This window comes from Rhea americana, unplaced genomic scaffold (genome assembly GCF_003343005.1).
Source record: "Rhea americana isolate MKP2758 unplaced genomic scaffold, rheAme1 scaffold_25, whole genome shotgun sequence".
Lineage (NCBI taxonomy): Eukaryota > Metazoa > Chordata > Aves > Rheiformes > Rheidae > Rhea > Rhea americana.
In genome coordinates, this window is record NW_028186368.1 from 5,148,051 (window position 1) to 5,170,582 (window position 22,532).

Below are 22,532 nucleotides of genomic sequence, written 5' to 3' on the forward strand. Positions count from 1 at the left end.
TACCAGCACTGCTTTTCTGGTTCAAGAAGCCAAGAAACCCTCTTTCAGAAGGTTTTTACAAGTGATTGTATCTCGATGCATAGAGAGGGCCTCCATCCCAGGCCTCCTGCAGAGCTGAGAATTTGCCATCTCAGGCCACTACATGGAAGTAAGCTCTTTTCCACTGCAGCYCCCAGASTTCACTCTCTTCTGTCCTGACTTTCACCTAAATCAGCCTACTSTCCCCTATTTCCTTTCAGATTCCTCCCMCMCAYACACACACATTCTAGTTCCTCCTACTTCTTTGCCTCTTTCCTCCCTAGGGGCTCTAGGCTGAATAGGGGGAATGGTCAGTCAGTACTGTGTTAACAGCATCAGTAGCTAATGGAAACCCATCAGCCAAAATTGGCRAAATTCAACTAGATTGCTTTGTTTGTAGTAGTTATTCAAAATTTTCACATTTTCKGTGGTTTCAAACAGATTTGGAGATTATATTTTAGTAAATTTGTTCTATTTTATGTTTTGCACAAGCCTCTATTGCAATTTAAGTGCAAAATTTAACCTGACATTTATTGCTGAGTTGCTGCCAAGGCCTCCGTAAGATATGTCCATTTGTGCCATACACCTACATTTTGTGCATAATTGTGAGATGAATGTCGGGTATTTTCAGGGAAAATATTCATAAAATACTGTCTTTTATAATTTATTGCTCTCCTTCTCAGCATATATCTGAAGCTCTGAAACAAGGTCACTGTAATTGGACAAAAAAGTAATTATAGTCTAAAGAAATTGACTTTTTAAAATTTTAAGTTTGTTATGTAAGATTTCCTGTGTAGGAATCCTTTGCATCTTCCTTTTCCTTTTTAGGGCAGAACTCTTAAATGGGATCACTTTTGCTTTTATGATAGAATTTTGTTGATATATAATCATGATGAAAGACTTAAGTCATTAAGCTGTGATGTCAGATACCTGTAAAAGGCTAAAAGCAGATTGCCTCCTTTTACACAGCATTAGCAGAGTTTGAGCAGTCTTAGTGCTGGCTCAGTGGAGATACATAATTGCTATAGAAAATGGAAGAAATATATTTGATTACAGCTTTCCTATAATTAGGGTTTGTTAGTTATAGCAAGATTTAACATCCGTTTACCAAAGATAAAATACGGATAAAGATGAAAATTTCTGCAGAAATACAGGGAATAGCAATATGTAACCTTCTAGAAGGTGAATGTCTTTCTGCTCCCACCCCCATCTTTGTAATTAGTGGCCACAGAAGYGTTGATCAAACTGCAGGAATGTCTCTGCTCTACACTGAAAACCTCCAGTCAAAAACTAACGAGGATGTTATCACTGACAGGATCTCACAGTTAAGGTACAGAAAGTCCCCGTGGCTCAAAAAACCCGCCGTGACCTCCGAATTGATCTTGGACAAATCATTTAATCTTTTTTTGCCTCTATTACCTTTGCTACAGTTACATTAGACTGCACACTCGCTTCAAGCCTAGCGCTCTGCGTTCTCTCTTACGAGGAAGGACAGCGGTGTCAGTGGGATGSTGCTGAGCATGCCTGCAGCTGCTCAGTTTCAAACATTTCTGCATTTCTTGCAGAAGGACCATCAAAGCAGAAGAAAAATTCTGATGAAATGATTTGTCTAATATTTTTACAGGAAAAAATTGCTATTGTAAAGACAATAATCAATATTGTAAAGACAAATCCTCTCTCTGATTTGGGAATCTGTGAAACGGACTAAATCTAATCTCTTTTTTTACCTCTTTTGTCAAGYCTTATATTTTGTGACTGTGTGTTCAGCGATCAGCTCTTATTCTGCTGTTCTGAGACTACCTCTTATATTTGCATTAATTGAAATGGATAATTGAGGTAGTAATACCATCAGTCTCAGATTCAGCAGGGCAGTGTCTTCTGTGAAATAATGTGACAGTCGCTGGCTTTGCATTGGGATTGGCCACAAGCCTCCACTTGTAGTATAATCGTTGATAAAATATTTTAATATTGCCAGGAGCAGAACTGCCATGGAGCTCAGCCTTAACCTTTGAGGAGTGTTTACCTATGGATGTGTTAAATACATCTCAGCAGGGTACCTGTGCATTGAGAGAAGATGGACAGGAAGTCAGGTTCTGTACGGCAGAATAAAGTGTAGTTTGCATGGGAAAAGTGCACATGCCTGAAATGAGGACCTTGTAATTCTGTCACTGTAATGCCCTGACTTTTCTGATCTTGTTATCCCTCTGGAGAATCTAACCTTGATATGAAATAAAAAGCTGTTTGGGTCAAGCATTGCCTTTCCTTGACTGGACAATGATGTGCATAGCAGCACATTCTAAAGTAGCATAAATAAGTTGTTTCTGAACATTTAAATTGCAGCTTTTGATCATTAAAATCATCTTTGTTGTGTGTTAGAATCATCTTTGTTGTGCATGTTTATAGTCTACAAATATTGCACAAATATTCTGCCCAGTTCAGCTGTCTTTTAAGAACTAGCCTATGTGTGAAATGCTATTCTGTTAAACTGCAGACTGCTCTGACTGATAGTGGGAGCTGTATGTGGGGGAAAGATACTTCCCTGCCCTACCAGCAGTTACCAACAGCAGAGATGCTGGAACTGCTGTTACACATGTATGGGAAAGAGAAGTTCTTCAGCTTTGAAATTCCCTAAAACTTCTCCCTTCATAATAGCCACCACAAATATTCTCATTTGGAATCATAGCCCTAGAATCAGTTATTTTCCTACCTATGAGAAAACAGAGATGTTGTTAAAGATTCTAAGTATATTCTGAGTGCATGTGTTCTCATTTGTTATTGCAGGTACGTGAATTACTTGCTGGAAAATGGAGTTACAGAAATGACCTATGTTAAAGTTGTGTATGTAAGACTTGTGCAGTAGTGCATAGAGAAAGAGAAGTAATTGCTTTATTTTATTTTCTCCATTTATACCTTTAAATAAATGGAGAGATTTACTGAGGAAGAGAAGGAAAATCACATCAACTTCAGAATGTAGAACTGAAAATGAAGAGCAGAGGCCATATCTCTTTAGCAGCTACTCATAGTCTTTGTGTATGTAGTTGTAATCCAGTGATAACAGCGTGATTGTGATTTTATTTAACTACTGACTGTTTTCATGTTTGAATTTCCATTATTCCAGATCAAGACAGTGGAAATCATAGAATAATCAAAAAACTTCTCATAGCACCTATACTGGACATTAATGCTCATTTACAAGTAATAAACAGCACTGCGTAGCTTTGTCATGAAAGTACCTAGGTGTCAGAAACATTGATGTGGAATTACTTACTGCGGCTTTTGATTTATAGGTATTTGGGAGGGGTTACCTGTATGGCAGTGGTGTTGGAGCTTTGGTTCGCTGTGGATAATTTGTAAACTGTTGTATGGAAGCATCTTGGTGACAGTCTAATGATGATTTGGTGCTGCTTATATATAATCCCTCCCCCACGTATGACAAACCTTTTCCCAGTTGGGGCTGGAGGAAATGAGTAATGCTTAACTCATTTGTGTGATCAATTCACTTAAGCAGCTACTGTGAAATGTTAATCACAACTTTAATTTGTACTGCATTAGCATTTTGATTAACTTGTAGGCTTGCTAGCACACTTGAAGCACTTTTACTCATAGTTACAGCTCGGAAATGACTTTTTGATTAATTAAGTTTGTTAGACAGCAGCTGAGCTTCCTGAATGCTAACCTTATGAGGCTAAAAGTTCAGGAGAAAGTTACTGAGAATAACTGTTGCTGTTGAAAAGGATTCTTGTGAATGCACTCAAAAAATTTTAATTATTGACAAAATACTGTATTACACCTTTGAAACTGACTTTAACCCGTAAAAGGGGCAGATTTATCATGAGATGGATATTGCATATTTTTACTGGGTTTGGTAGATCTGTGTAAGACTTGGAACAGGAAGAAATGCTGTCATTAAGACSTTTTTTGTGTTTAGGAAGCTGTGATTTGTTGCCAGGAGAATTGTCTTGGGGAAAAAAAACAAAAAAACACATTTTATTGTATTTGCAGTTCGTTAGCATAGTATAGAATAAATAGTTTATAAATTAACAACAATTTGAAAATTAACCGGATATTTAGACTCAACAAGTTCTGAACATGTTGGGTTATATTCTGTCATGTTTATATTGTTAATATCATGTTCCTTTTATCTGTAATACTATTTAAAAAAAATCAGTAAGAGCCCGATAGTTGCACTCCAGTAAGTGTAGACAGTAAGTGATTTGTCCTTTCCCTGGTTCTGATCACGCTAACAGTGTTACTGTGGCAGCTGCCGGATGAACACAGGGATAGGAATCGTACAAAGCAGCTAGGAGGGTCGTAATTTGCATTCATCTGTGAGACCTTGGTGACGATGGGGGAAGGAAGAAGTAGCGTCTGGTAATGAGTAGCAAAGCATATGGAAGAGGGAACTGAAAATGCTGGTAAAGAAGTGAAGGGAGAGGGATGCAGAGGACTGTATAAAAAAAAGTGCCTCCTGTCTTCTGCAACAAACAGGATTAATTACATTTTAGTCACTGTATCTCTGATAGAGTATAAGGGTTTTTTTTTTCTCTAGATTGAAACTACTCAGCTGTATGATTCTGATTTAATTCATTTGAAAGAAGTCCTTCCCCTCCTTCAAAAAAAATGAGTACATTTCTAAAGATGTACTCCTGACSTAGATCTCTGAAGTGCCAAGGTTGTCTAGTTACCTGTTCTACGAATATATAACATGCAAAAGTTAGTGACCCTCAGACTCTCTTTAAGACTTCAAACAAATTCCAACATTTAAAGTCTTCAGTTGTTGTTTCTGGGTTATATAATGGAAGCATCATAATTATGATTTAGATAAAAATGTGCAATTTACAGTACATGGCATGCTTTAACATCTGGAAAAATATTTTACTTGTTATTAGTATGATCTCAAGTCACATGTGGATCATAATATAATATTACATATTGGCATGTTTCCTAGGCTTGAAGCATGTGCAAAAAAGATTTATCATTAGTCTGTATTAATAGTTATAAGGAAAATTGGTACAATGGGAATATTTTTGCATATTTATCTATAAATACATGTCATGGAAACCCTGATGTGGCCCTAAACAGCTGTAATTAGGCTCAGTTCTAATGATTTTAATAGATCTGTGGATCTAAACTTATGTATGTGACTGAAGTCTAGTCCTAGACAAGAGAACTTGCATTAAGGTGCAGCTAAGAGAGAGGGTGGGGATGTTTTGATTAATTGATATTGATATATTATACACAGAATATATTCAGGTGTACAAATAGGATAAAATACAATCTGTCTTAACTCTGCTTTTTGATATGACTGTGCAAGAGCCAAATGATTAAAGTATTTTAGTCTTACGGTTTATTTCTTTTAAATACCTGTTTCCTTCCTCAAAAATTGACTACCGAGCAAGACTAATATTTGTCTGGCTGAGAATATGTTGAATTTATTTTACATAAACTTGTAAGTCTAAGCTGAAACTGGTGCTATGTAGAGGGCTATGTACATGATTGTGTACAAACCTTCAATTTCCTGCACGAAGGAGCTCACCAAAGTGTCCTAGTCTGTCAAGCACCAATACTGAAACGAACCTTTAAAGAGCAAATAAATTTGAGCCGTGTAACCCACCCCGAGTGCTTCTGAAGTTTCAGCCCCCACCCACCAAGTCGTTACCACCAGTGGCATCACTGTAGGCAGCTTACTTTCAGCTGAGTAATGACAGATCTAATTCTCAGCCGCAACGGCACTTCTTATGTTACCTTAGTCTCCTCAGCTAGCTTTCTATCTAGAGAAGTTATCATCGTTAACTTAGCTTCATTGCCAATCGTTTTCCTTAAATATAGCTTAGACACTGTGTTCACATTGACTCTTACTAAGAATGCTTAGTGTATTCAGAATTGCATTATAAGGTAACTTCAGACAGAATAAGAAATTCCTCCAAGCAGGATGAAGTCTCTGTTCATAAAACGCAAGCTGTTTCATTTTAACATTTCGATACCCTATCTTAAAGGAGAAAGCTATTTAAGTCGTTTGAGTAGATCTGAAACTGTACAATTGGTAAAATTTCTGTTCCTCTGCAGCCAACCCACGTGTACATGAGTGATCCAGAATATCGGGCTTTCAAGTGAAGAATGTGAAAGTAATGCTAAAAATAGTGTTAAAGCTCTCCYAAACATTTCTAAATTGAAAGATTTTGCAATCAAGATATTTCTGTTGCTGGATAAATCTCCTAAATAGAGGCAAGGAGGGGTTTCATTATATAACAGTTCAGTATGTGTTATTTTGGAGACATATTCAGAGTAATTAAAAACAGTAGTGTCAAGCAATATTTTGCTATGACTTTTCTTCCATGCCCACACTCACCTTTCCCACATCCTACCTCCATCTTCTCTTTCCCTCAAGACAGGGAATTATGCAGCAACATTCAAATTCCAAGCTATTTAGTTTTTGCTAAAAAGAGACCTGTGGAAAATTCCAGATTTGTTAGACCAGAAAGGTACCATCTGATAAGTTTAAAGAATTTAATACTTATCAATAGCCACCCACTGCTCTTGAAAATATGTTGATGAAGACTTGGTAATAGATGCTGAGGGTTTTGTACAAATGAGTTCCTGGGATGATGAAAGARATAGCAAGAGAGAGATCTTCATCCAAATGTTTTGATATTCAGTTCTGAACATCATTAAAATATGCCCATACCTGATAACTACCCCTGTATCGTTGCATAGAACCACTTATTGAGTGTCATCAGCACTTTCCCCTTAGTTCTGCTGTGGTTTACAGCCAGCTGCTTGTTCCAGTCTTATCAGCTACATGATATTTAGAGATTACTGGTTTGCCAAAAAAAAAGACTTAAAGTTATGAAGCAACAAATATCTATAAAATATCGATAAAACTGGTTTGTGGTTAAAAACAACAAACCAAACAGAAGCAGCAACCTTATAAAAAATGAAAATAGAATTGTTGATRAGCCATAGCAGAAAGTGTCATGAAACTGGAGAGGATAAACATTATTCATCAGATAAATGTAAATAATAATTTTCTCCTTTATATTATTTTGTTGCTATGTTTTATGTAACTAATTTGGTGAGACTGGAATGACCAAATTTGTTACTCTGAATATTTAGAGAAATTTCAATATCCATCTGAATATCAAGCATCTGTGTGTTTTACACTTAGCTGAAAATGAAAAGTATGTAGGTTTCCAAGGTAGCGGATGAAACAAGCCAACTTTAGCATTGTTCTGACTTCTTCACAATGTCACTGTCTTGGATTTCACATCCAGATAGAGATGCTGTGAATAAATTCTATGGGTGAAGAAGCAGAAAACAAGGAGGAAAAGAGGATTTGCCATGTGGATTCATTATAACAATGTGGAACAGAGTCTCACACACACAGGCTTTCCGTACTCCCTACGGGATGTCTGTCTGTAGGCCTCTATCAATTTCTATGAGATTTTCTATGTGAAAGGATCCTCCAGTTAATTTCAGTGTGGAGCTTATTTTAGATTTATCTTTCTCTTATGTCTTCTGTCTTCCTTTTCCCCTTTTCCAACCTTTTGTTAAAAGGAGGGGAAATAGATTAGGAAAGATACATACATACATACATACATACATACACACATGTATCCTAAGAGGTAGGTTATGAAAATACCACCACTTATGCTTACTAGAAACATACAATTTATTATGTTCTTACTGTTCATGGAAGAGGCAAGATAACTCTGCACCCATTGCTATTAATGTATACTAGCTACAACAGTTTCATGATTGAGGAAAATCATGTTTCAGGCTATGTCTGAATAGCAGAAAGAAAAGAGTAAGAATCAAACAGTAGAAGAGAGTAGAAGAGAGGTGCATATCATACGTATAAGCTTCCATATCGTATAAAATACGGGGAAAGAATGACTCACTGTATAAGAGGCAGACTCCACTGTGGTAAATGCTGAGCACAATTTCTGCTTTATCTGACTAAAATCATGTGAATCAACACATGAATCTATAGCTTGCTCCTTTCAAATGTGAAAATAATTTTATTTTCTATTGAGTAAAAATAATCATACCTGTAAAAACAAARTTATTAATGTTGTTCTATGGTGTACTTTTTCCAGGGTAACTAGAGATGTTCTTAGAGTGTTTAAGGGTGTTTTCCTCCAGAAAAGCAGAGTTAAATGTTAAATCTAGAACTTTATTAGCTGAAAGGCACTTTATTCACATTTCATAAGAAATGAGACAACATCTGTGTTATTCGGGGTAACATTTTAAATATTTTTCTAAGTGTCACCAATCTTATCACCCTGATCAGGAATAAAACCTGTTGAAATTGCACTGTAAACTACTAAAATAAATTGTGTGACTGACCATGACTGAAATTAACCTGTGTCTTTAAACGCAGCATTTCTCCAGAATCAGTGTAATTTAATTGAAATAGCTGTGTGTGTGTAAACAACTCCTTTGTTTAAAGAAGATTTCACTGTTTAGTTTGTCTTAAGTAAATGCTGCCTTTTGTTTGTCCGTAAAACATTTGATTAAATGTAAAGACTAACATAGACAGCTTCTCATCATTACACTAGTGACTGGAAAATAAGTTAAAATTATTGCAGGTGATACTCCCTTACTATCTAAGGGAGTATCAAACAATACAATTTGTCTTGGAGGGGAGGGGGAAAAACCATAGAGAAATCTTAAGCTCAGCCCTAAAATTGAACTACAGGTCTCCCAGTATCAAGAAGAAAAGATGGTATTTAAAGAAGAGTGGAAACTTCACAATATACTAGACTATCTTCTTGCTTTCTTGAAACTTTTTTCAAATATTTTAATGAAACTCCAAATTTCCTCCCTGTAAACCACTTTTAAATATGTGACTTTCTACTGAATTAGAATGCTCTAATGTGAAGACCCACACTTTATTTGTGATTGTAATAGTATTAAACAAGAAAATTAGCAAGAGAATTAACATATTGTAGCATAATTTTCTTTACCAGCTGAAATGCTCCCATAAGTCATAAGAATTGTTTTAATGTAATGTAGACAGGGTGAAAAATATACTGCATATTCAAATAACTGTATTCACTGTTAAAATATTATGTTGAAACCAAGGCTCATTTGATTCTTTCTCCTTTGGAAAATTCTTAAAATTCTCTTTCAGACTGACCAAATAGAATTTAAGACAAGTCTTAAAAAAGTCTGGACACAGGCTTAACAAATTTTTCACGTTAGCAGGACACTCACAATGCACAAACTATATTTTTTGCAGATTTAGATCCTCTTTATGTTAGTGATACTTACATTACACATTTGACTTGTATTGTCTATATAAAACATACTAAATAGAAGTAGAAATGGAACTCTGACTCAAGGAATGAAAGGCACGATGACTGCTGACACTTTAAAGTGGGACATGTAGCTGAATAGGGTGTTGGGAGGTTTAGGGGAGACTTCTTYGGGGAGACTTTTCACATCAGAATAGAGATACCAAAAGAGAGATGGCCAAACTTCCCTCATTCTCAAAACAACTAACTGTTTACAATGCAAAGAGTGAAATCCAAGTTATTTCTGACTGATCTGACTCACCGTAGGTGAATTTCCTGATCTTTGATTATTAGCTATTTTCCGGTCTCTCTTCAAGATTTTCARTTAGATGTCAATATTGAATAAAACCCCCCAAAATGCTCATTAAACTAAATTTTAGTTTTCTATCTAGTCCTATTCAAGAGATTTTTTGAGCTTTAAGAGCTTACACTAAAATCAGAATAATAATAACTGCTACTTCTAAGTGACATCAACATTCATATTAGAACACATGTAAATACATTGATCTTCTTAAACAGACCAAGGATTTTTTGAATAATTATGCAGTTCTGGCAAAGCTCTCCTTTCAAAACATAAACATTGCAATTAACTGTAACTTCTTCCTTTACAGTAAACTTTGAGATTTACTCCTTTCATTCTGAGTTGAATTCTGTAAAAGAGAGGTTATTTTTAGGGCAAGWTCCCACCTTATACTCCCACCCTCAAAAAGCATGATGTAAATTACTTACCCTTTCAAGGAGAAGAGTTGGTGATGGTGAAGGTTTTAATGCCTCTTTTTCCAAAATTACTTAAAAAGATGCCAACTGACRTCAGTAGGAGTTGAAGGAAATTCTGATGTTGTGTGCCTAGAAATTTCTATACCTTAAACATGAAATAAATGTACTTATCTGTATAAACCTGGTATACAATTATGCCTACATTTTCCCTTTTATATGTATGTATATATATATGTTTTCTTTGATTAGGCAATGCTGGATGTTGCAGCACACCACGGATGGCTGGTGACTGCTCTGAATATAACCAGTCTGATACAGATGGTGGTTCAGGGTAGATGGATACATGATTCCTCCCTGCTTACTTTGCCCAATATAGAAGTACATCATCTTTATCTTTTTAGGTATGTAAGTCTTCTAAGCATTTACAGGTTTGCAATTTCATTACAGCTCTGATTGCTGATAGTGATTGAATGTCACTGTTGTGCCCAAGAATGTTCGTTAATGTAACAGAAGGAAAACTCATTCTTTCACAGTGATTCTTTCCCAAATGGAGGTCTTGATTCTGTTTTCAATTTTCATTGATTACTTAACCCCACAGAGTATTTTGAGAACCATGATTCCAGACAACTGTACAAGAGATAACTGGAAGAGTTCCAAATTCTAACAAATGTAACTCTGTATATTAATTACATCTTTATTTTAATTCACACTAAAAATACACTGGTACCYGTGTTGATATCATAGATAATGTTAGGCTCTGTGAGTGCCTAGATGATGCATTAATTAACACTACCCAAAAAGAAATGACAGGCATTTAATAACAGAAGCCAGTATCAAGTTTTACCACCAAAACAACTTAAAACAAATGTTTGCTTTCTCTCACTGGGCATATGTCTTGCTGTCTGTATCAGGAAGTGGAGCCAAGGCAGAAGGAAGAGCATGCCTGGAGGTTACCAGGGACCTATTGAGTGTCTTCCTGAACTAATGGCTGCCTGTGAAGGAAAAGAAAATGTTTTTGCTTCCATTGTGGACAGTGAATTGCAAACAGCACACATTTCACAGGTAATACTTTCTATCAGTGTTCATTATGAGTATGGTTGGAAAGGAAAAGTAGCTGGGAAAAGAAATACTCTATTCACTTCCCTTCAGCAAATATCACGTGATGTTTTGTATAAAATGCAATACATTCATTGCACTAATTTCAAGGTACGGCTAGTTTTACAGAGGTTCTTCCCTGCCTATTTTCTAAACATTATTTTTTTCTGGTTTTCTGTTAACTAGTAACAGCGTCTGGTTCATAGCTGATATTACCACATCTCTCTGCTTTAAGATGCTTGTCTAGGTCATTCAATCTGCTAAGAGTTATCCACCTTTTCATAGTCAGCTATGCACTGGGAATACATGCATTGCAAATGCCATTGTAGCTTGTTTCTGAAGTGGTCTTTCAGACGCCGTACTTTCTGAGAATACCCTTGCTAAGAGATCCAACACTCATTTTACATTTGTACATTTGAAACAGAAAAAAAAAGAGAAAGAAAAGAAATTTTCACACTTAGGATGGAGGAAAAAAAACACGTTGAGGCCACTGGAGTCTTATTTTCAGCTTCCAGCAGTTTCCAGCAAAGGATAGCTATAGCCCATAGTACATATCTTACACCATAAGACTATTGATTTAAAATAAATGTATGAAAGAAGCGAACTTCATGGCGTATGCTTAAGATATTTTTATTTGACTATTTTAAAGCAATATACCCTGTATTTGACTGTTCAGCTTCAGTTAAACCTTTGCTGGTATGCAAACAAAAAGAAAGGTATTTAAATGTCTATGGCAGACATCTGCATTTGTAACTAAATTACCATCAAAATTTTGAATTAAGAAAATGTATTGACATCAAAACAAGGCTTCCTTTAAGAACAGATTTSTAACATAATACACATTGATTTCAGTCCAACTTATAGATGTGATAAAAAATTAGAACATTGTTGTAATTAGTTCAGGGAAAACTCAGAAGTAAACTTACTTAATTTATTTGCATAAATTGCCATTCTGTTATCTTTAAAAGCAAATGCAAATTGGTTCTGTCTGATATGATGATGGTTATTTGGCTCAAAAGTGCTTCAATTTGCGTAGCAATCTGGTGTCGTCTCTGCAGTGAGGCGATCCCAGGTAACATACAAATCCTGAATTATTCCAGAAATTAGTATGTTTAAAGCATCAATTTAAGTGCTAATTGCAGTAGTAATGAGAAAAAGCAGTACTACTGTGCGATTTGCATCTACTGCCCCATCAGTATGCCTGGAACGGCTGCTGACTGGCAGAGGATTTGGCTGCTAATTAAATAATTGTATGCATGGCAGTGTTCTCGTCTGATTCAATAGATGAAGATTAATCCTCAGATAAATATGTTTGGCTGGTATTGAAATGTCTTAGCAGTTTCTTCAAAAATAACTTGTGTGTATGTGGTATGTATGTACACTCTGTGAATGACTGTGTGCCTCTATATATCTGTGTTTGTAAATATAGATGCATATAGGAAGGRAAAACGTAATTCCTTAGCATCATATAAGGAGAAAGTTTCATTTCYGTGAGTTCTGAATGGCCTTGTTGCTTGTGTATAACAAAGCTATGACTGTATTATGCACATCACTGCAAATATGAAACCTCTATTACCAATATTTTAAATTCTTCATAGCACTTTTTTTGCAAAAAAAGAATGTAATATCCCCTTGCGCAGAGTTAAAAAATTATGTTGAGACTGCCTGTTGAGTGTTTTCATGTGCAAAGCTTTCAGTGTACAACAAACTGGATGAGGGGGAGGAGGAGGCAGCAATCAGGAGAAGAAAATGTCAGTAAAAATATATCTTTATGACATATTGTCTATAACTAAGCTTATACTAAGATTACAGYCTTTAAGCTTGGTATCCTGGAACCGGACCAGGACAAGTCAAAACAAAGCGATAAGTATGTCAACAAATTGCCCAGAAGATTCTTTTCCTAATGGTATAAAACTTCTACTTCTAACTTGCAGTATATTTTACCTATAACTTAAACCTATTCCTAGCATGAAACTGGTAAAGCATGAGATTTAAATAAATTTGGAGAGAACAGGAAAAGGAAAGAAAAATCACATTTAGAAAGAAGAAAATATCTTTAAAGCAGATTGGTAATTAATTTTTAAACAGCAGCTCTTGAAGCTGCTCATGGATTTGGAATATTAGACTAAGTCCTGGGGAGAGAGATTATTGGCAAAAATGCTAATGATGTTTTCAAAGGTTGGTGAAGAATTTCTCATGTGATTGATTTGAATCTTTGGGTTTTGTGGGTAAATATCTATATTGTATATATGTACATGCACATGTGGGTGTGTTTATGTGTTCATAAGGAGAGAATATGTACATATGTAATCTTATACAGCAAAAAACAGTAAAATTGTCAAAAAATACCCAAGTGACTTGGGACCCTGGCTTTAATTTTCCAAAAGTTAGTTATAATCCTAAACCTTATTGAAAATCAATGGGCTTTATATGCAGACAGCATGAATTCAAAAATTACTTAGATTCTATCTCAGGTTTTTGGCTCTAGCTTTGATTTTATATCAGTGAATAATTCTGAGTCTTTTTTCCTTTTTAAATCTTTTTCAGTGTCTAGGTTACTTATGTACCTTTTAATGTACTAAGCTGATATTTATACTATTGAGAGAGAAAAAAACCCACAAGACTGAAAGAATATAATCTCTGCTCTGGTATTAGCTGCTTTAACTCTGGAAGYATCTATGTCTCTTTATTCTTCTTTTTCATTTTAGCTACTACTACTKGGCATTTTTCCTCAATCAGAAAAATAAGACTTTGATTTCCCTATATTCCATGAATGATGAGAAGGCAGCCTAATGTCAATGCTTTATCAGTGATAAGGCAGTATTAACTTAATCTGTAATTGTCAAAAACATAAGGCCTGGAGAATTGATAGTATTCCAACTAACTTCTTATCTGATGAGAAAGTTATCCGGAGTTGCTTTGTTTTGTTAACACTGTAAAAAGCTACATGAGAACCTGAGAGCTTCTGACAGATCAAATATTTTCGGGTTGTATGGTATAAACAGGATCAAACAGGGGGGTGATCACCAGGTGTGTGTGTGTCAGGATGTTATACTGAGGACAGTGGCATTAGTGCAATGAGAATCTCACTGTGAGTCTGTAAAGTTCCTACAACAGGCTTTATCTAAGAAATCTTACCATTAAGCAGAAAGTCATTTGCCAGTTAAGGTGTATATATGCAGGTTGTCTCACCCCGTGTGATCTGCTGGAGGTAATTTTAGTACTGTCTTTTATGTTAAATGTAGTGAAATCCTGACAACAACCTGTGAATTAAGGAAGTCTGGTACTTTTTCTCCTTGCTTCAAGGTGCTGCTTCCCCCCCCCCTTTTTCCCTTCAGAGTTGGGACAGAAAGGGGAGGGGAATATTTATTCCCATGATGTTCTAGCTGTTTATTTGCTCCTCAGAGTTTTCCTATGCTTTCTGAGCTAAAGCCTGATTAAGTACATTAGTGCAATTCTTCAGCTTCTGCCGTTTTGCACTCCAGCTGCGGGAGCGCTCGCAGCTCGCCCTGCCCACCTTCGCCATTGAACTGACACAGCTGTTCGCGCACCATGCCGAAGGGYGGGGGGAGAGAGACAGAGAGAGATTAGTTTAATCTAAATCAGTTTTCTCATTTAGTTCAGCTAGGCTACAGTAATACAGCCATAAGTCTGGCACTGCACCCAAAATGGGCAATTCTGCCCCCCGCCCATGCCATTTTCACCTTTCCTGACCTAGCTCACCGCACAGCTGCACAAGTGCTACGGATRGTACAAGCACGGAACGGGGGAGGAGGGGTCACATCACCCTTCTCAGACAAAGTGGTGGTAACCAAGTGGCAACATGAATACTTGTGCCAGCAGGGAGGAGGTAGGACCACTTCTTTCTGTGGTACTGAAGGCTCATACTTATTCAGAGGGCTTGCAAGATTAGCGAATATGTTTTCACAATCAGCTTTGAATGATCTGAGTTCATGCTGTCACCAAAATGACTAGCAAGCTGATCCATCTAGCTGTGCCATCACAGTGTGGTGCATTTATTTAAAAACACAAGATGGTCAAATTGATACATGAAAAATGAGTAGATATAAGCCCTTTTCCAGATAAAACATTTCCATTCCATGTCAGTATTGCCCATGTGCCTAGGTATACCTTCTCCATTCCCACAAGTGCTCATTTTGACATCTGTTGGCTTTTTACCAAGATCAATATTCTTCTTTCCTCAGTCTCCTTCCTGCCCTCTAGCTTTTTGTAAGTGTTGTTTGAAAATATGGGAGACATGTTGATTGTTTTGGGGAAGGGGRGGGGAGGGCAGAGGGTTGTTTTTTTTTCATTTGTTTTTCTCCTAGTGCTGCTGCCTTCTTTGTTTTTCAYACATAATGAGGCCCCAAGTCACTCACTCCATTACACAGGAAAGTTTCTTTCTTCTTCCAAACAAATTGCACTGAGGGTATAAGCCCATTTTCTTTTACTAAATGAAAGACTATGTTACTTTCCCCACTTTTGTCACAGCTTCTCAGCAATGCTTGTCCTTGTCTGATGGAGACTAAACTGAAGGACAGACAGAGCTGCATTTTTAGGATGTCTTATAATTGCTACATGTAAGATTGAAGAATGTCATGATCAGCTACACAAATTGTATGCTTCTAGCAACTGTTCCCTGTAGAAAGATGAGAAGTAAAGTTGAGGGACTGCTGCTGTTTTCTCTATGAGAAAACTCATAGACTTAGGAAGCCTCAGAAGGACTGCAACGAGAAGGGTTTGTGAAGATCAATGTAAGAAAACCTTAAAAAAGTAGGGATAACTTTGGATAAGCGTTTGAACTTTTGGTTAATTATCCAAACTGATCCTCTGAACTCTCTGAGGTTTGCCCATTGCTAATTAGCACTGCGGTGATTTTTTCTTCATGGATTATGCTAAGGAAGTTTAATTTAAAACTTAATTATACTAGTTTTTAAGTGGCTTATAGGAAAAAAAAATACTTTAATCGGGAGCAGTAAGAAATTTTTCCTGTGTTCAGACATCTGTAATCTTAGTGGGGCACCTATAATGTGCTTTAGGAGTTTCATCCTTGTTTTCTTGCTTAGAAAAAAGTAGTGTGAGAGGTTAATGAGAAGCATTTTATGCTTATGATTCTGAGCATTGAACTATGAAATATTACATTTTAATACATAATAAAATATTCTTAGTATATAATAAATATGTAGACTGCACACTGAGTTGCTTTTATTATAATGACAAYAGTCTGAGTTGTGCAGACTGTCTTGTAATTCACTCTGGTCTGTTTTTTCTACAGGCTTGGAATTTTTTGTCCCGTTTGCCAATTCTAAACATTAGCTTGAGCATCAAAGGCTGTTGGGATGACCCAGCTCAGCCACAGAATGAAGTGCCTGTTCCTTCTTTGACAACAGACATGCGAGATGACAAAAAATGGATCAAATTACATGCTGATCAAGAGTATGTGCTGCAGATAAATCTACAGAGAACCCAGATGGGGTATCAGGTAGATATACTTATCATTTCCTTCCCAAGTACACAGGATTCCAATAATCCATTTACATTATCAATAAAGCTTTACAYAGCATAACACATTTTATGGGCCTGTTAAGAATTATTACAAACACTTTCAAAGTCTTTTCTATGTCAGTAATGAGCAGATGTTTTTCTARGTTACAGCAATAAAGCAAAGAGATTCTGAAGGTAAAATCCTAGGCCAATTCAAGTCAATGAAAAATCTCTTGCCGTTTTTATGAAGCAGAGACTCTTTTGCTGGGGCACTATAACCAGTAACAGTAGAGATGATAACTTCATAGCCAGTATTTAAGCACTTCCCACCCTCAGACTCTGACCATACACACTCTTGCATATCCYGCTTCTCAGACAAGCTTATAGGTTTCACTGTTATATTACCATGTACCTCCAAACTACATACCAGTCCTATAAGCATGTTTCTWCTCATAACACATCCTCAGGCCTTCACTGAGCATATGCTCCTCATATTTTACATATCAAACTTGTCCAAATAGCTCTCCAAACAACTTTAACACCCTGGAACTTCAATCCCATACCTTTGTCCAGTTCAAGCATATCCTGTTTCTCCTTGGGCTGGTTACCATGCCCTCAGCCATTCTTTATGTTCCAAGCCAGAAATGCCACTACCTGCGCAGGTTTCAAAGTGCTCTGCTTGTAGCAGCAGTAACTACTTGTACCTGTTTGTCAGCTCTTAAAAAGAGTTAAGACTGTGCCTCCTRCATTCAAATCAGAGATTGCTAACAGTGTAGCCACCACTTAATTATTTATAGATGCATTATTTTCCATCGTTCGCATAGTATGAGTGACATTATGGACCACCGTAGGGGAATCTCAGATTACAATTTTGCTAACTGTGTTTTCTAACACATCATGCAATTGAGAATTATAATTATCAGCATTTTTGTAAGATAAGGAAGACCTCAAGATGTAGGTAGAGAACTGTTTTGAGGTGTTACTTTTGAGACTCAATGACTTTTCATTCTGATAAGAAGAATAATGGAGACACATATATTGTTGTGTATCCTGAAATTTGGAGTTAATTTACATTACTTAAATAATTATACCTGAAAAGTRTTCCTTTGCAAAAGGTTTCCTATCCTATCCTATTCCTGATTACAGCATGCCTATCATAGCCTCGAGGGGAGACTCTTGTTTCTGTGAAGAAAAGTGCTCTTCCACAAGCCATTATATTTGCTATGCCAGTTACTGAGAGTTTTCCTAGCCAGAAGACACTGAAAAAAGAGGAAGGGAGCAGGAGCATTTTATGCGGTGATCACTGTTTTATAAACCTCTCCTAGAATTTGATCCCTCGTCTCTAAAGAAAGGCTGAATCAAACTCTTTCTGAAGCTTCATTGCTACATAGGTGCTTTTTCTTCTGTATAAACCTTCAGTAAAACCCCTCCATCTACAGTCCACAGAATGATACTGATTGAGTGTGCATCATTATTAGTACATCTTCAGCTTTCAGCAGTAAAGTCATTGTCTTAAAGAATCATTGAAATAGTCTTCCATTTTGCTGATCAACCTCCAATAAAGACTTCAAGTTTTTGTCTTAATGTTAATCTTGGACAATGTTGTTTTAGTATCATTTAAAGATACAAGGTTTACAATTAATCCTTCTGCAGAAAATAGCATTTGAAATATAGTAGATGAAATTACAAAAAGGGAACAGTGTTTCCATTCAAGTTACATTACCTTAGAAAATAAGCAGAATCTTGCATTCTGTTTTTTTCTGTGGACTCTTGATTTTTTCTTTTTTTTAGTCTTTATCTGGAAAGAAATAAAAAATATTTTAGGTTGTATTTGGTTAAATTCTAGTTRTTCAAAAATTTATGACAGTGTCTTTTTTGTGGCTTTCTTCATTCAAGGCAGAATGATATTGTGGAAAGGYGATTTCCAGTTGTACTGATTTTTATTTTTTTTCCCTGACAGGGAAAGCAAGACAGTAAAGCAGCAGCTCCTCGATTCCCCAAAGTCAAAGATGAAGGATGGTTTCTGATATTGGGAGAAATTGACAAAAAAGAACTCATTGCCCTGAAAAGAATTGGATATGTCAGAAATCGAAATACAGTCTCTGTTGCTTTTTATACTCCAGAAACTTCTGGAAAGTAAGACAAATGAAGAAATTAAATTATCTTAATGATTATCCTTTCCAAGTAGCCAAGATTTAATTTCCAGTCTAATGATTCTGCTTTTTCTGTTTCAGGTATATCTAYACATTGTATCTCATGAGTGACAGTTACCTTGGCATGGACCAACAATATGACATTTACTTGAATATTATACCAGCTAGTACTTCAGCACAAGTCACAACAGAGGTATCAGATGCAGTGAGTCACCTGGCTCTGAAGTAAGGTGATCTGAACAGTCCATTTGAAATAACTGGTCTTGCAGCTGGGATAGTCGATCATTCTGGACATCTAAAAAGGAAAAAAAAAAAGTGTTTGCCTTAGTGGAACCAACTTCTAACCTCAAGACACGTAGGAAATTGAAACAAATTGAAAGTGACTACTGTATTGACTCTGGTAACACAGAGTTAGCCACAGTGGCCTTATTCCTTTATAAAGTTTTGTCTTTTATTGTCTCATCTTTGTAAAATCTCCAGAATTCATACTGACCTGTTTTACTCAAATATAGTTGCCATAATTGCAGTTTGACAAATCAAAATAAGAAACTAAAGGATACTTTATCTTGTGCAAACTTAGGACTATATAGTCTTCATTCTGAAAATTGTTCTGTAGCCTATGTATCAATGTAGTTTAAATGGTTGACTTTTTTAATTTATAGGGAAAATGGAAAGTTTGATCTAAGAACTGAATAAAATATTGATGGATATGTTTTTTTTCCTGTTTAATAAAAATGTGTCCATTCAAATGTTTGCATTAGATTTTTCAGTGTAAAATATGAAACGCATAGTAATAAAATTCTCCTCTTAAGCATACTACGTTTTGAAAGTGATAATCTGAAAAAATTCCTTTGAAAATTTATATTAATTATATATGCAGTATATATGRTTATAAAAATATGCAAAATAGCCCAAAATATTTCCAGTATAAGAAACCATGCAATGTATATAAATCATAATTAAARCTTACTCTTTATATATTAGTATAAAATTCCTTCAGTGTTGTTTTCCTGAATTTTGAAAGATTACTCAGCTACTGAAGCACATCAAATTGTATGGMCTGTTCTAGGGTTCACTGCTGAACTAAATTCTAAATTCTGATAATAAGAGAGATTTAGGCTCCAAATAATGGGGTTTACAACAGCCACAAGATGAGCAGGGAGCAGTTCTGCCTGCTGATATGCAGTGTCTAAGAGATGCCCAACTTGCATAGTGATGAAGTTAGTACCATAGAGAAACTCCCACCTGCAAGACATGAATCTGAAGGGAGAAGGAAGCAGCGTCTATCTTTTACATAATTCATGATTACACTGCTTACCTAGATCTACACATCCTGGTGGCTCTCCTCTTCTCAGCCTTAAGGGGATTCAAGATGCTGAGGTAGCACTTGGAGACAAGTGCTATGAAATATCATCATGCAACTTCATTCACACAGAGTAGATCTTAAACTGAATATTAATATTTGAACTTGTTTAGCTTTGCATTTAAATAACAAGCATTACCTCACTGAGGTATCATTTTGCTATATTCTCCACTGTATTTCACAACATCAAACAATTTAGCAGAGAGCTGTTGCTGGGAAGTTTCAAAAAAAATGACACTGTTGGTGTCACCTGCACTGCAGCAAAGAGAAGRCTAGCTGACTTCACAGATACAAAAGTTTTCACAGGGACAACTGTTAAAAAATAATAAATTGCAAACCCACCTGGCATACTCTAAATTGTGAGAAAAAAAAAATAAAAAATAACCCATTCAGTAATTGGATGTCTTCCCAGAACTTCATCTCACCTGATAATATTAAATAAATTGTGCTTCATTATTATAGGTTGACTTTATTGCATGAGAAAATGAGACAATAATATTAATAGAAAAAGTTGTCACTATATTATCAGCCTGCTAGCTGATACTCCTGCCCTCTTTGCTGTTTAGTTAGATTATATACAATATACTATGGTGATGTGTCACCAGCAACTGAGTTTTGTGAAGAAAAAAAAAATTACTCCAAAGTTTGGTTGTACACACATTTCCTTTCATCCTACACCCATTTTTTAAGAGGAATGCTTTTCTAATCTGTAAGTAAATTTTCAATAAATTAAGTCCTTTCTTTAGGAAAAATCTTGGATTGAAGTACTGTATTGTCCCTCAACAATTCTAAATAAKTAGAAAATCAAGCTATGCCATGGTCACACAACATGCCAACATGATGATCTTGGCTCTTGCTGCTTTGTAAATGCATGTCACAAGATTGTCTAACTGCAGAATAGTAGACAATAACTTAAGCATTCTGTATTAATCAGTTAAAGAGTTTCTGTAATATGCCGCTTGTGCCATTTGTACTTTGTTTTTCAAATAYAATATTTAATTTCCTATTACGTTAATTGTTTTTAGACATATTTAGTATTGTTAAATAATACATTTGAAACACTTGCTCATTATTGCAGAAGTATTGGGTTTGTGAAGACAAAGTCTGAAGCAATGTAGAATGAATTCAAGCAAATTGTTTAGAATAAGCATTTATTTACCTGAAAAATCTGAGAGGAGAAATTCTGATGCATTTAAAACAGCTGCTTCGAAGGAACAATCAATAAGTTCAGTCCTATGATAGCTAATGGTGGAAAGTGAAAGTAGCTGCCTCTTACCGAAGTATGAAAATCAAATGCAGAACAATAAAAATAGAAATTAGCAATACTTCTGTGAATTATCACCACTATGGATAGACGAGCAAGTTGTCAGCCTATTCAGAAAGTTTTAAGGTTAAGTTTCTCATTSCAGTTTGCAGGCGGGTTTTGGAGGGTTGTTCTGTTTTGTTTGGTTTTATTTTGTTTTCCTTCTGGAAGCAGCTGCAGYTAGTCTCTGTCTGCTAAGTTATCCTACTTCTTACAAAAGTTTGAAAGAGCAACAAAAACACCCACTTCTTGTGTATTTTCTCTTTAAGTCTGCCTGCTTGACTTCGGCCTTCCCACCTCATCCTGTTCTACCCTGATAATGGCATCACAGCAGTACTTAGCAGGAGCTAGAGAAGGTTTGGATATGTACATCCTTCCCCATCTTTTCTTAAGGTATTTTTTACAAGCCAAACTGGTATTTAGAACCTTTACTTCAGTTTTCTGTTCTAGTCCAGGCCCTGAATGTATCATAGTGGCATCTTCGAGGCCATCTTCTCYACTCCAGTCTTTCTCTTATGTTACAAACTGAATTTTCTGAGGCCTTCATTTCACCCAGCTGAATTCAGATATTTATGCTGCTGACTCAAAATTCTTCTTTCTCATTACTAAAGTAGTTTTCTTTTAGAGACCATCTCTTCCCTTCAGGAAATCTTAGTAAACACCTACCATCCCAGAATATAAGACCTGAACTAAATAGGCTTCATTAAAAAAAAAAAAGGAAAAAAAAAGAAATAAGTAAGTTTTCGTACTTCCAATTTTCTAGGTCTGGGAGGGAAGAAGGAACCCCATGTGCATCTCCTCCTGCAGATCACAGCCTGAATCCAAATTCTTATTTTCCTCCCTTGCTCAATAAATAGAGGCTGTGATATTTTTAAGACAGTTTGGTGAACTGGCCCAACAGGTATCATTTCTCTCTGAAGAGGCTTATTTACTGCAGCAAGTTCTTAAATAATCATTTTYTCATCTCCACGCTTTCTCTCATCCATTTCAAGTAGACTCCCCTTTAGCTCCTTCACAGATATTTTCTGCYACCTGTAATCCCTACAATCACACCTGTTCAGAAACTCATCCATTCTGGTGGTAGCAAACTTCATACCAGAGCA

General features: G+C 36.0%; 1 protein-coding gene across 1 annotated transcript in view; it reads left to right on the forward strand.

The window, feature by feature from the left end:
* ASCC3 (activating signal cointegrator 1 complex subunit 3) overlaps nt 1-21,130 on the forward strand; it is a 258,777-nt gene extending 237,647 nt beyond the window's left edge. Inside the window, exons 37-41 of the mRNA XM_085306936.1 lie at nt 10,281-10,432; nt 10,943-11,093; nt 16,402-16,608; nt 18,571-18,746; nt 18,845-21,130. Of these exons, the coding sequence (XP_085163062.1) occupies nt 10,281-10,432; nt 10,943-11,093; nt 16,402-16,608; nt 18,571-18,746; nt 18,845-18,992 (834 nt within the window). The 3' untranslated portion in view covers nt 18,993-21,130. The remainder of the gene's footprint in view (nt 1-10,280; nt 10,433-10,942; nt 11,094-16,401; nt 16,609-18,570; nt 18,747-18,844) is intronic.
* Nucleotides 21,131-22,532: the final 1,402 nt, after the last annotated feature.